Source organism: Scyliorhinus torazame, chromosome 6 (genome assembly GCF_047496885.1).
Source record: "Scyliorhinus torazame isolate Kashiwa2021f chromosome 6, sScyTor2.1, whole genome shotgun sequence".
Lineage (NCBI taxonomy): Eukaryota > Metazoa > Chordata > Chondrichthyes > Carcharhiniformes > Scyliorhinidae > Scyliorhinus > Scyliorhinus torazame.
The window spans coordinates 267,117,163-267,129,777 of record NC_092712.1 but is presented as its reverse complement, the minus strand read 5'-3'; the positions used below and the strand labels follow the sequence as shown (position 1 = coordinate 267,129,777).

The following is a 12,615-nucleotide window of genomic DNA, read 5'->3' as shown; positions in this document are numbered from 1 at the left end:
CACATATCACATTAGTCTGACATTTCCTGTTCTATACAATAAACTGTAATATATAAAAAGGTGAAATATTTTAATCTGCCTGCATGCATGTGGTGTAAGTGCTATCATGCTGCATTTATCACCTGAGATTGGTTAATTTATGCCTACTTCTTGAGCATTTGCCCATTCGCAAACACTTCCTTAGCTTAGAGTGTAGTAGTCCCTAATCAAATGTTTGGACTACAGGAGGGCCGATATTTTATTTCAGACTAACCTGCATTAGTGCTTGGATCTCGTTGAAAATTCAAGGATTTTGGAGTCAGATCTTCAAGTCAATTACTCTGCTGTAAATGAGAAGCAGCATATCCTCCTGTCAGCCTCCATATATCCCACTGTGAATATCATCGCCTCATGGAGCCCATTAAACTACATGAGCACAAGTAGTTCAACAAAGACTAGGGAGCTAACCCATCTATTTTAAGTGTTTGTTTTGCTTTATTCTTTGATTGAGTGGGAGCTCGCTGACAAGGGCAACATTTGTTGTTCATCCCTAATTGCTCGAGAAGATAATAGTGAGCTGCCTTCTTGGTTGGCCATGCTAAATTGCCCTTAGTGCCCAAAAAGGTTAGGTGGGGTTTCTGGGATGGGGTGGAGGTGTGGGTTTGGGGATCGGTGCAGACCCGATGAGCCGAATGGCCTCCTTCTGCACTGTAAATTCTATGATCTATGAACTTCTGCAGTCCATCTAGCATAGGCATGTCCACAGTACCGTTAGGAAGGGAGTTACAGGATTTTGACACACTGACAGTGAAGGATATAATTCCAAGCCAGGAGGGTGTGTGGCCTGCAAGGGAACTTGCCTTTTTCTTTTCAGGTAGTGCAGTTCTGAAGTTTGGAGGTTGCTGTCGCAAGAGCACTGGCTCTTGAGAAAATACATAGGTGAGAGATGGCTCGTGTGGAGTCTAAACGTTGGACTGAATAGCCTGTTTCTGTGCTGTAAATACCAAGTAATTCTCTGTATATATGTTTACAGTGGTGGATGGAATGCTGATCATGCGAGTTGCTTTATCCCACATTGTGTCGAGGTGCTTGAGTGTTGTTGGAACTGCATTCATTCAGCCAGTGAGAATTTTCCATCACAATCCTGACCTGTACTTTATAGATGGTGGACTGGCTCTGGGGAGTCAGGGGAAGAGTAACTCACCCTTCCCAGTCTTTATAGCCACAGTACTTGTATGACAGGTCCAGTTTAGTTTCTGGTTAATAGTAACCCCCACAATATTGACAGTGGGGAATTTGGTGATGAAAATTCCATTGAATGTCACGGGGAGATGATCAGACTTTCTCTTGAAAAAAGTCATCACCTGGTAGATGTGTGGCATGAACGTTATTTGCCACTTATCAGCCGAAGTTTGAATATTGTCCAGGTCTTGCTGCAATGGACACAGACTGCTTCAGTATCTGAGGAATCACAACTAATCCTGAACACTGTACAATCATCCATAAGACCATAAGAAATAGGAGCAGAATTAGACCATTTGGCCCATCGAGTCTGCTCCGCCATTCGATCATGGCTGATATGTTCCCCATTCCCATTCAAAATTGGCCTTCGCCCCATAACCCCTGGTCCCCTTATTAATCAAGAACACCAGGGGCGGGAGTCTCCGACTCCCCGCCAGGTCGGAGAATCCTCGGGGGCAGTGCGAATCCCGCCCTGCCGCCAGCTGCCGTATTCCCCGGTGCTGTTTTTCGGGTGGGGGCGGGATTCACACCACGCCGGTCGGGGGCCATTGGCAGCGGCCCCCCCCCCCCCCCCCGGTAATTCTCTGGGCCCTGATGGGCCGAACGGCCGTCTGTTTTCGGCCAGTCCCGCTGGCGTGGGTTACGCATGGTCCCACACGGCGGGACCTGGCAGGTAAGTCGGCAGGGGCGGTCCTCGGGGGGCGCGGGGGGGGATCCGACCCCGGGGGAGATCCCCACGGTGGCCTGGCCCGCGATCGGGGCCCACCGATCTGCAGGCGGGCCTCTTCCGTGAGGGCACTTCTTCCTTCCGCGCCGGACCCTGTAGGGCTCCGCCATGGCCGGTGCGGAGAAGAGAACCCCCCCCCCGCCCCCTGCGCATGTGCCAAAATACGACGGCCGGTCTGCGCGTGCACGGAATCACCCCGGCGGTTCCGCGCATGCGCGAGATCACAACGGCCATTCAGTGCATGCGTGAACTCACACAGTCCCTTCGGCGCCGGCTGGCGCAACGGCAACCCCCACAGCATCCACCTAGCCGCCTAGACAGGCGAGAATTCCTCACCTTGGGGGCCTGTTGGCGCCTGAGTTGTTGGCGCCGGTTTTACCACCAGTGTGGGGACTTAGTCCCCGGAAGAGAGAATCCCGGCCCAGATTTGTGCTTGAGGTGCTGTTACCTACAGGACTACAGATCAAGAGCCTGAAGGTGGAATTAGACAGAATAGTTCTTTCTTAGAACATAAGAACTAGAAGCAGGAGTAGATAATTTAGCCTCTCGAGCCTGATCTACCTTTCAATACGATCATGGCTGATCTCATCATGGCCTCATCTCTGCCATCATTCTGGGTCACTGTCCGTGTGGAGTTTGCATATTCTCCCTATGTCTCCGTGGGTCTCACCCCCACAACCCAAAAAGATGTGCAGGGTAGGTGGATTGGCCACGCTAAATTGCCCCTTAATTGGAATAAAAGAAAAAAAAACTCCACCGTCCTGCCCGTTCTCCGTAACCCTTTAACCCATTACTAATTAAAAACCTGTCTAACTCCTCCTTAAATTTACTCATTGTCCCAGCATCCACTGCACTCTGGGGTAGCAAATTCCAGATTCATGATCCTTTGGGAGAAGTAGTTTCTCCTCATCTCAGTTTTAAATCTGCAATCCCTTATCCTGAGACTATGACCTCTCGTTCTAGAATGCCCCACAAGTGGAAGCATCCATCCATGTCTATTTTATCTATACCGTTTATCATCTTTTATAACTCACTTTGATCTCCCCTCTTTCTTCGAAAGAGCAAAGGCCTAAACTGCTCAATCTCTCTTCATAAGACAAACCCCTCATCTCTGGAATCAATCTCGTGAACTTCCTCTGAACTGCCTCCAATGCCACTACATCTTTCCTCAAATAAGGGGACCTAAACTGTGCACAGTACGCCAGATGCTGTCTCACCAATGCCTTGTATAGTTGCAACAAAATTTCCTTACCTTTAAACTCTATTCCTTTAGCTATAAATGCCAACATTCCATTTGCCTTCTTTATTACCTGCTGTAACTACATGCTAGTTTTCTGCGACTCATGCACAAGGATGCCCAGATCCCTCTGCACCGGAGCACCCCAAAGTATCTCTCCTTTTAGAAATTAAGTTTCCTTTCCATTTTTCTGACCAAAATGGATGACTTATGGCCTTATGATAGAGGAAGGGTCATTGATGAAGAGGCAGAAGACAGTTGGGTCCAGGACTCCACACTGAGAAACTCCTGCAGTGATGCCCCAGGGCTGAGATGGCTCGAACAACCACAACCGTCTTCCCTTGTGTTAGGTGCGACTTCAACAGTATGTGCTAAGTTTATACAATAAAAATCACCAACAATAGTTTTTAACCTAAAGTGTCTAAATGATCTAAAAAGGGTTGTGGCAGAAAAGAGTGAGAGGAGTAGTGGCAGATATTTTGTACATGATATAAAAATTTAGTGCAATATTTAGATGCATCTTTGAATCGTCGAGCTGAGAAGGTGGCCATTTGGCCCATTTTGCTGGTTCCAGCTCATTTTTAAAAAACAATCCAATTAGTCCTACTCTTTCCCTGCAAATGTTTTCTTTTCATGTATTTAAGTAATTCACTATTGAAAGTATTTTTTTATTTTTTTTATTTTAGAGTACCCAATTCATTTTTTCCAATTAAGGGGCAATTTAGCGTGGCCAATCCACCTACCCTGCACATCTTAGGGTTGTGGGGGCGAAACCCACGCAAACACGGGGAGAACGTGCAAACTCCACACGGCCAGTGACCCGGGGCCGGGATCGAACCTGGGACCTTGGTGCCGTGATGCAGCTAACCACTGCGCCACTGTGCTGCCCTCTTGAAGGCATTTATGCAAATTATTAGTATATCTGTATTCTAGATCATAAAAATACACTGCATATATTTTTTAAAACCTCATCTCTCCTCTGGTTCCTTTGCTGATTTAAATCTTAAATCTGTGATTTATGGTTACCAACACTCACACAAGAACAAATGTAAACATTCCAGTGCAGTACCTCCATTGTCCCCATTCACTGCATCAGAAACTGGGGACAGAGCACCTGGTATCTTCAAAGATGCCAACTCCAGTCGTTCAACAGACTTCTCCAAACGTTCCACTAAATCCTGCAACTCTGCCATCATAGGTTATACTGAAAGAAATCAGCCAAGGAGAATTAAACAGACATCTTGAACAGTTAATCATTCCTAAAATATAAAAACAGGTCCATCTGAGTTAGTAGCAAAAGGATATCAATTACGTGAGTGCAGACATAAGACATAGGAGCGGAAGTAAGGCCATTCGGCCCATCGAGTCCACTCCACCATTCAATCATGGCTGATTTCAACTCCACTTACCCGCTCTCTCCCCATAGCCCTTAATTCCTCGAGAAATCAAGAATTTATCAACTTCTGTCTTAAAGACACTCAACGTCCCGGCCTCCACCGCCCTCTGTGGCAATGAATTCCACAGACCCACCACTCTCTGGCTGAAGAAATTTCTCCTCATCTCTGTTCTAAAGTGACTCCCTTTTATTCTAAGGCTGTGCCCCCGAGTCCTAGTCTCCCCTGCTAATGGAAACAACTTCCCTACATCCACCCTATCTAAGCCATTCATTATCTTGTAAGTTTCTATTAGATCTCCCCTCAACCTCCTAAACTCCAATGAATATAATCCCAGGATCCTCAGACGTTCATCGTATGTTAGGCCGACCATTCCTGGGATCATCCGTGTGAATCTCCGCTGGACCCGCTCCAGTGCCAGTATGTCCTTCCTGAGGTGTGGGGCCCAAAATTGCTCACAGTATTCTAAATGGGGCCTAACTAATGCTTTATAAAGCTTCAGAAGTACATCCCTGCTTTTATATTCCAAGCCTCTTGAGATGAATGACAACATTGCATTTGCTTTCTTAATTACGGACTCAACCTGCAAGTTTACCTTTAGAGAATCCTGGACTAGGACTCCCAAGTCCCTTTGCACTTCAGCATTATGAATTTTGTCACCATTTAGAAAATAGTCCTAGCCTCTATTCTTTTTTCCAAAGTGCAAGACCTCGCACTTGCCCACGTTGAATTTCATCAGCCATTTCTTGGACCACTCTCCGAAACTGTCTAAATCTTTCTGCAGCCTTCCCACCTCCTCCATACTACCTGCCCCTCCACCTATCTTTGTATCATCGGCAAACTTAGCCAGAATGCCCTCAGTCCCGTCATCTAGATCGTTAATATATAAAGAGAACAGCTGTGGCCCCAACACTGAACCCTGCGGGACACCACTCGTCACCGGTTGCCATTCCGAAAAAGAACCTTTTATCCCAACTCTCTGCCTTCTGCCTGACAGCCAATCGTCAATCCATGTTAGTACCTTGCCTCGAATACCATGGGCCCTTATTTTACTCAGCAGTCTCCCATGAGGCACCTTATCAAAGGCCTTTTGGAAGTCAAGATAGATAACATCCATTGGCTCTCCTTGGTCTAACCTATTTGTTATCTCTTCAAAGAACTCTAACAGGTTTGTCAGGCACGACCTCCCCTTACTAAATCCATGCTGACTTGTCCTAATCCGACCCTGCACTTCCAAGAATTTAGAAATCTCATCCTTAACAATGGATTCTAGAATCTTGCCAACAACCGAGGTTAGGCTAATTGGCCTATCATTTTCCATCTTTTTCCTTGTTCCCTTCTTGAACAGGGGGGTTACAACAGCGATTTTCCAATCCTATGGGACTTTCCCTGACTCCAGTGACTTTTGAAAGATCATAACTAACGCCTCCACTATTTCTTCAGCTACCTCCTTTAGAACTCTAGGATGTAGCCCATCTGGGCCCGGAGATTTATCAATTTGTAGACCTCTTAGTTTCTCTAGCACTTTCTCCTTTGTGATGGCTACCATATTCAACTCTGCCCCCTGACTCTCCTGAATTGTTGGGATATTACTCATGTCTTCTACTGTGAAGACTGACGCAAAGTACTTATTCAGTTCCTCGGCTATTTCCTTGTCTCCCATCACAAAATTACCAGCGTCATTTTGGAGCGGCCCAATGTCAACTTTTGCCTCCCGTTTGTTTTTAATGTATTTAAAGAAACTTTTACTATCATTCCTAATGTTACTGGCTAGCCTACCTTCAAATTTGATCCTCTCTTTCCTTATCTCTCTCTTTGTTATCCTCTGTTTGTTTTTGTAGCCTTCCCAATCTTCTGACTTCCCACTACTCTTTGCCACATTATAGGCTTTCTCTTTTGCTTTGATGCATTCCCTAACTTCCTTTGTCAGCCATGGCTGCCTAATCCCCCCTCTGATAACCTTTCTTTTCTTTGGGATGAACCTCTGTACTGTGTCCTCAATTACTCCCAGAAACTCCTGCCATTGCTGTTCTACTGTCTTTCCCACTAGGCTCTGCTCCCAGTCGATTTTCGTCAGTTCCTCCCTCATGCCCCTGTAGTTACCTTTATTTAACTGTAACACCTTTACATCTGATTCTACCTTCTTTCTTTCAAATTGGAGATTGGAGACATCATGGTTGAAAAGTTGTAATTCTTAAGAAATGTATTCCCCAAACGAGTAAACAATGAAGGCTTCTCCTTTTCGGGCTCTCTCTACCACAGGCAGGAAAAATATCAACAGCCCATTTTCTCTGCAGTGTCGGCATTCATTTTAATGTCAGTGAAAAATTCCACACTCCGTAAAGAAAATTTTTGATGAATCTTTGAGCTGTGTTGTACACACACTAAGGTTCTCTTAGCCCAGTTATGTAATAATCTGAATGGATGTGTTACAAACAATACATGTTACACCTTACTAAAGCATGCTATTTGCTTTGCTATTAATGGACATCAATGGCATTAGTACTCTAATGATGAAACAGTAAACCATTTATCTTCACTTGCCACTATTCTGGTGCACAGGCTAATGTTTAAAATAAGTAAATACTGCAGCCAGAAAACAAAGCAAAAGAAAAAAGACAAGATCATCTCTTTGCAACTAGAATAACTTTCTAGCATGTTCGGATATTACAATCGTTTTCATCAGTCATAACCAAACCCCATCAGAATTCATCAGTGCCAACACTCTTTCACCTGATCCAATGATGTCCTCCTGTACTAGATGAGCCCTTCACTGTCGATTGATGAGAAATTTGCAGCTGCCAAAAAACATACATGTCAAGATGCACAGAACCTGAAAGGTAATATAAGCTGATGGAGTTTGGTTAAGACCGACTAAAAAGATCGTACTAGCCTAACTCATGTCAGAAAGTTATTCTGCTTTAATTTATCCTTTAGCTTTATTTTCTGGTTGCAGTACAGTCAATAGGACTTTAAACTAGAGATTGGGGGGGGAAGGGAAAGGCAGGGAACCAAGAGGTGAAGTAATCAGTGGGAAGCGTAGCTGCTTAGGAATACAAAAATCACGAAAAGACAGAACTCAGGAGAGGTTACGATAGTCCCCATCCCACAAGATATGACACAGTGTATGGAAAGGCTCAGTAAACCAAGGTCCACCACACTAAGAAAACAAAAAGGGACCGCCAATAGAGAATTAAAGGTGCTATATTTAAATGCGCACAGTGTACGGAACAAGGTAGATGAGCTTGTGGCCCAGATTGTGACTGGCAGGTATGATGTGGTAGGCATCACAGAGACGTGGTTGCAGGGGGTTCAGGACTGGCATTTAAACATCCAGGGATTCACAACCTATCGAAAAGACAGAGAGGTGGGCAGAGGGGGCGGGGTTGCCTTGTTAATTAGGAATGAAATTAAATCAATAGCACTAAACGACATAGGGTCAGATGATGTGGAGTCTGTGTGGGTAGAGTTGAGGAACCACAAAGGCAAAAAAAATAGAAAGTGCATGTCAGAAAGACAAGGTCACAGTGATCATGGAGGAATGTTTACAGGAGGGCTTTTTGGAACAGCTTGTGATGGAGCCCACGGGGGAACAGGCCATTCTGGACTTAATGTTATGTAATGAGCCAGACTTGATTAAAGATCTTAAAGTAAGGGAACACTTAGGAGGCAGTGATCATAATATGGTAGAATTCAATCTACAGGGGCAGCACGGTAGCCTTGTGGATAGCACAATTGCTTCACAGCTCCAGGGTCCCAGGTTCGATTCCGGCTTGGGTCACTGTCTGTGCGGAGTCTGCACATCCTCCCAGTGTGTGTGTGGGTTTCCTCCGGGTGCTCCGGTTTCCTCCCACAGTCCAAAGCAGGTTAGGTGGATTGGCCATGATAAATTGCCCTTAGTGTCCAAAATTGCCCTTAGTGTTGGGTGGGGTTACTGGGTTATGGGGATAGGGTGGCGGTGTTGACCTTGGGTAGGGTGCTCTTTCCAAGAGCCGGTGTAGACTCGATGGGCCGAATGGCCTCCTTCTGCACTGTAAATTCTATGATAATCTGCAATTTGAAAGAAAGGTAGAATCAGATGTAAAGGTGTTACAGTTAAATAAAGGTAACTACAGGGGCATGAGGAAGGAACTGACAAAAATTGACTGGGAGCAGAGCCTAGTGGAAAAGACAGTAGAACAGCAATGGCAGGAGTTTCTGGGAGTAATTGAGGACACAGTACAGAGGTTCATCCCAAAGAAAAGAAAGGTTATCAGAGGGGGGATTAGGCAGCCATGGCTGACAAAGGAAGTTAGGGAATGCATCAAAGCAAAAGAGAAAGCCTATAATGTGGCAAAGAGTAGTGGGAAGTCAGAAGATTGGGAAGGCTACAAAAACAAACAGAGGATAACAAAGAGAGAAATAAGGAAAGAGAGGATCAATTATGAAGGTAGGCTGGCCAATAACATTAGGAATGATAGTAAACGTTTCTTTAAATACATTAAAAACAAACGGGAGGCAAAAGTTGACATTGGGCCGCTCCAAAATGACGCTGGTAATCTAGTGATGGGAGACAAGGAAGTGGCTGAGGAACTAAATAAGTACTTTGCGTCAGTCTTCACAGTAGAAGACATGAGTAATATCCCAACAATTCAGGAGAGTCAGGGGGCAGAGTTGAAAATGGTAGCCATCACAAAGGAGAAAGTGCTAGAGAAACTAAGAGGTCTAAAAATTGATAAATCTCCGGGCCCAGATGGGCTACATCCTAGAGTTCTAAAGGAGATAGCTGAAGAAATAGTGGAGGCATTAGTTATGATCTTTCAAAAGTCACTAGAGTCAGGGAAAGTCCCAGAGGATTGGAAAATCGCTGTTGTAACCCCCCTGTTCAAGAAGGGAACAAGGAAAAAGATGGAAAATTATAGACCAATTAGCCTAACCTCGGTTGTTGGCAAGATTCTAGAATCCATTGTTAAGGATCAGATTTCTAAATTCTTGGAAGTGCAGGGTCGGATTAGGACAAGTCAGCATGGATTTAGTAAGGGGAGGTCATGCCTGACAAACTTGTTAGAGTTCTTTGAAGAGATAACAAATAGGTTAGACCAAGGAGAGCCAATGGATGTTATCTATCTTGACTTCCAAAAGGCCTTTGATAAGGTGCCTCACGGGAGACTGCTGAGTAAAATAAGGGCCCACATTGTATTCGAGGCAAGGTACTAACATGGATTGACGACTGGCTGTCAGGCAGAAGGCAGAGAGTTGGGATAAAAGGTTCTTTTTCGGAATGGCAACCGGTGACGAGTGGTGTCCCGCAGGGTTCAGTGTTGGGGCCACAGCTGTTCTCTTTATATATTAACGATCTAGATGACGGGACTGGGGGCATTCTGGCTAAGTTTGCCGATGATACAAAGATAGGTGGAGGGGCAGGTAGTATGGAGGAGGTGGGGAGGCTGCAGAAAGCTTTAGACAGTTTAGGAGAGTGGTCCAAGAAATGGCTGATGAAATTCAACGTAGGCAAATGCGAGGTCTTGCACTTTGGAAAAAAGAATAGAGGCATGGACTATTTTCTAAACGGTGACAAAATTCATAATGCTGAAGTGCAAAGGGACTTGAGAGTCCTAGTCCAGGATTCTCTAACGGTAAACTTGCAGATTGAGTCCGTAATTAAGAAAGCAAATGCAATGTTGTCATTTATCTCAAGAGGCTTGGAATATAAAAGCAGAGATGCACTTCTGAAGCTTTATAAAGCATTAGTTAGGCCCCATTTAGAATACTGTGAGCAATTTTGGGCCCCACACCTCAGGAAGGACATACTGGCACTGGAGCGGGTCCAGCGGAGATTCACATGGATGATCCCAGGAATGGTAGGCCTAACATACGATGAACGTCTGAGGATCCTGGGATTATATTCATTGGAGTTTAGGAGGTTGAGGGGAGATCTAATAGAAACTTACAAGATAATGAATGGCTTAGATAGGGTGGACGTAGGGAAGTTGTTTCCATTAGCAGGGGAGACTAGGACCCGGGGGGACAGCCTTAGAATAAAAGGGAGTCACTTTAGAACAGAGATGAGGAGAAATTTCTTCAGCCAGAGAGTGGTGGGTCTGTGGAATTCATTGCCACATAGGGCGGTGGAGGCCGGGACGTTGAGTGTCTTTCAGACATAAGTTGATAAATTCTTGATTCCTCGAGGAATTAAGGGCTATGGAGAGAGCGGGTAAATGGAGTTGAAATCAGCCATGATTGAATGGTGGAGTGGACTCGATGGGCTGAATGGCCTTACTTCCGCCCCTATGTCTTATGGTCTTCTGTCTGATCTCATCTTGGCCTCAACTCCATTTTCCTGACCATTCTCCATAATCCTTCCACCCTTACTAATTAAAAATCTGTCTATCTCCTCCTGATATTTACTCAGTGTCCCGCATCCACCACTCTCTGGGGTACTGAATTCCACAGATTCATAACCCTTTCAGAGAAGTAATTTTTCCTCATCACTGTTTTAAATCTGCTTATCCTAAAACTGTGACCTCTCGTTCTAGATTGTCCCACAAGAGGAAGCATCTGCTTTATGTCTACTTTGTCAATATATTTTATCATCTTATTCACCTCAATTAGATCTCCTCTCATTCTTCTAAACTCTAGAGAGCATAGGCTTAAACTGCTCAATCTCGCTACAAACAACAAACCCCTCGGCCGCGATTCTCCGCTCCGGCGACAAGAGTGCGGGCGCCGGGGAGAAAACGGGCGCGTTTTACCTCGCTGCCGGCGCCCATTCCGAAACGGCATTCTCCGGCCTACAAGGGCTAGCAGGGGCGTGGTGGGAAGCGTGGGGGCGCGGCCTCGGAGACCCGGCGCACAACAGGTGACGCGAGCGCACAGGCCACTTGTGGTAAACCATTATTGCACCTATATTAGGTGATGTAAGGTAGGGCCTGTACTACAGGTTCGCTGGTAGTCCCTGCCTGCTGGCTCCGCCCAGTAGGCGGAGTATAAATATGCGTGACCTCCATTCAGCAGCCGTTTCGCCAGCTGCTGTGGGAGGCCACACTTCTTAGAGCAATAGCCTCAGTTGTATCCAACTCTAGTCTTTGTTCAATTGATCGTGCATCAATTTATTACTCTAAGATTTTCTAAAATATGGACCTCCATATCAAGCCAGAACGCCTGCAGCTGGATCCGCAATCAAGCGACGCCAAAAGGACTTTAATCACAGGCTAGCTTGCTTCGAGGCGTATATCAACTCAGCGAACACCCCTGTTTTGGAGGCTCAGAAGATACAGATCCTGTACTCGAGGTTGAGCTCCAACATGTTTCCGCGGATCCAGGACGCCCCGAACTACGCCATGGCGCTTCTCAAAGAAAACTACGCACAGAAGACGAACACGCTCTTCGCCAGGCACCTACTCGCCACTCGCTCTCAAATCCCTGGTGAGTCCATAGAAGACTTCTGGCGGGCTCTAATCCCATTCGTCCGGGACTGTGACGGTCAGGCCGTTACGGCCACTAAATATTCAAACCTCCTTATGCGGGACGCGTTCGTTACGGGGATTCGGTCGGACCTCATACGCCAAAGACTGTTAGATGGGGCCACGCTCGATCTAGCTGAGACAATGAAGCTAGCGCTCTCTATGACGGTCGCCTCGCGCAACAGTCAGGCCTATCCCCCCAGCAGCGCTGCCCACCCCTCCTACGCATCGTGGAACCCACAGACGGCCGCCCCAGCGGGGTCCTTACCCAGCCAGTATGCCTGTGCCAACGCTGCCCAGCCCGCAAGGCTTGCAGCAAAATGGGGCACTTCGCCGTGGTGTGCCAGGCCCGCGCAGTCACCGCTATCGCCCCCACCCCCCTAGTGTACACACAATGGGCGCCGCCATCTTCATCTCCCCGGACCACGTGCGGCCAGTGGGCGGCGCCATCTTCCCCCCTCAGTCCACGTGCGGCCCATGGGCACCGCCATCTTGTCCAACCCCCGCAACGTGCGGCCCATGGCGCCGCCATTTTGTGTCCCCCCCCCGGATTGCAAACCCGTCGCCACCAGGAGCAGACGGTACAGCACCCAA

General features: G+C 46.5%; 1 protein-coding gene across 2 annotated transcripts in view; it reads right to left on the bottom strand.

Moving 5' to 3' along the window:
- The window catches only part of cap2 (cyclase associated actin cytoskeleton regulatory protein 2), a 354,457-nt gene that overhangs the window by 272,502 nt on the left and 69,340 nt on the right, over positions 1-12,615 (bottom strand). For both annotated transcript variants that reach the window (XM_072509676.1, XM_072509677.1), the window contains exon 2: positions 4,255-4,389. In XM_072509676.1, the coding sequence (XP_072365777.1) occupies positions 4,255-4,381 (127 nt within the window). In that variant the 5' untranslated portion in view covers positions 4,382-4,389. The remainder of the gene's footprint in view (positions 1-4,254; positions 4,390-12,615) is intronic.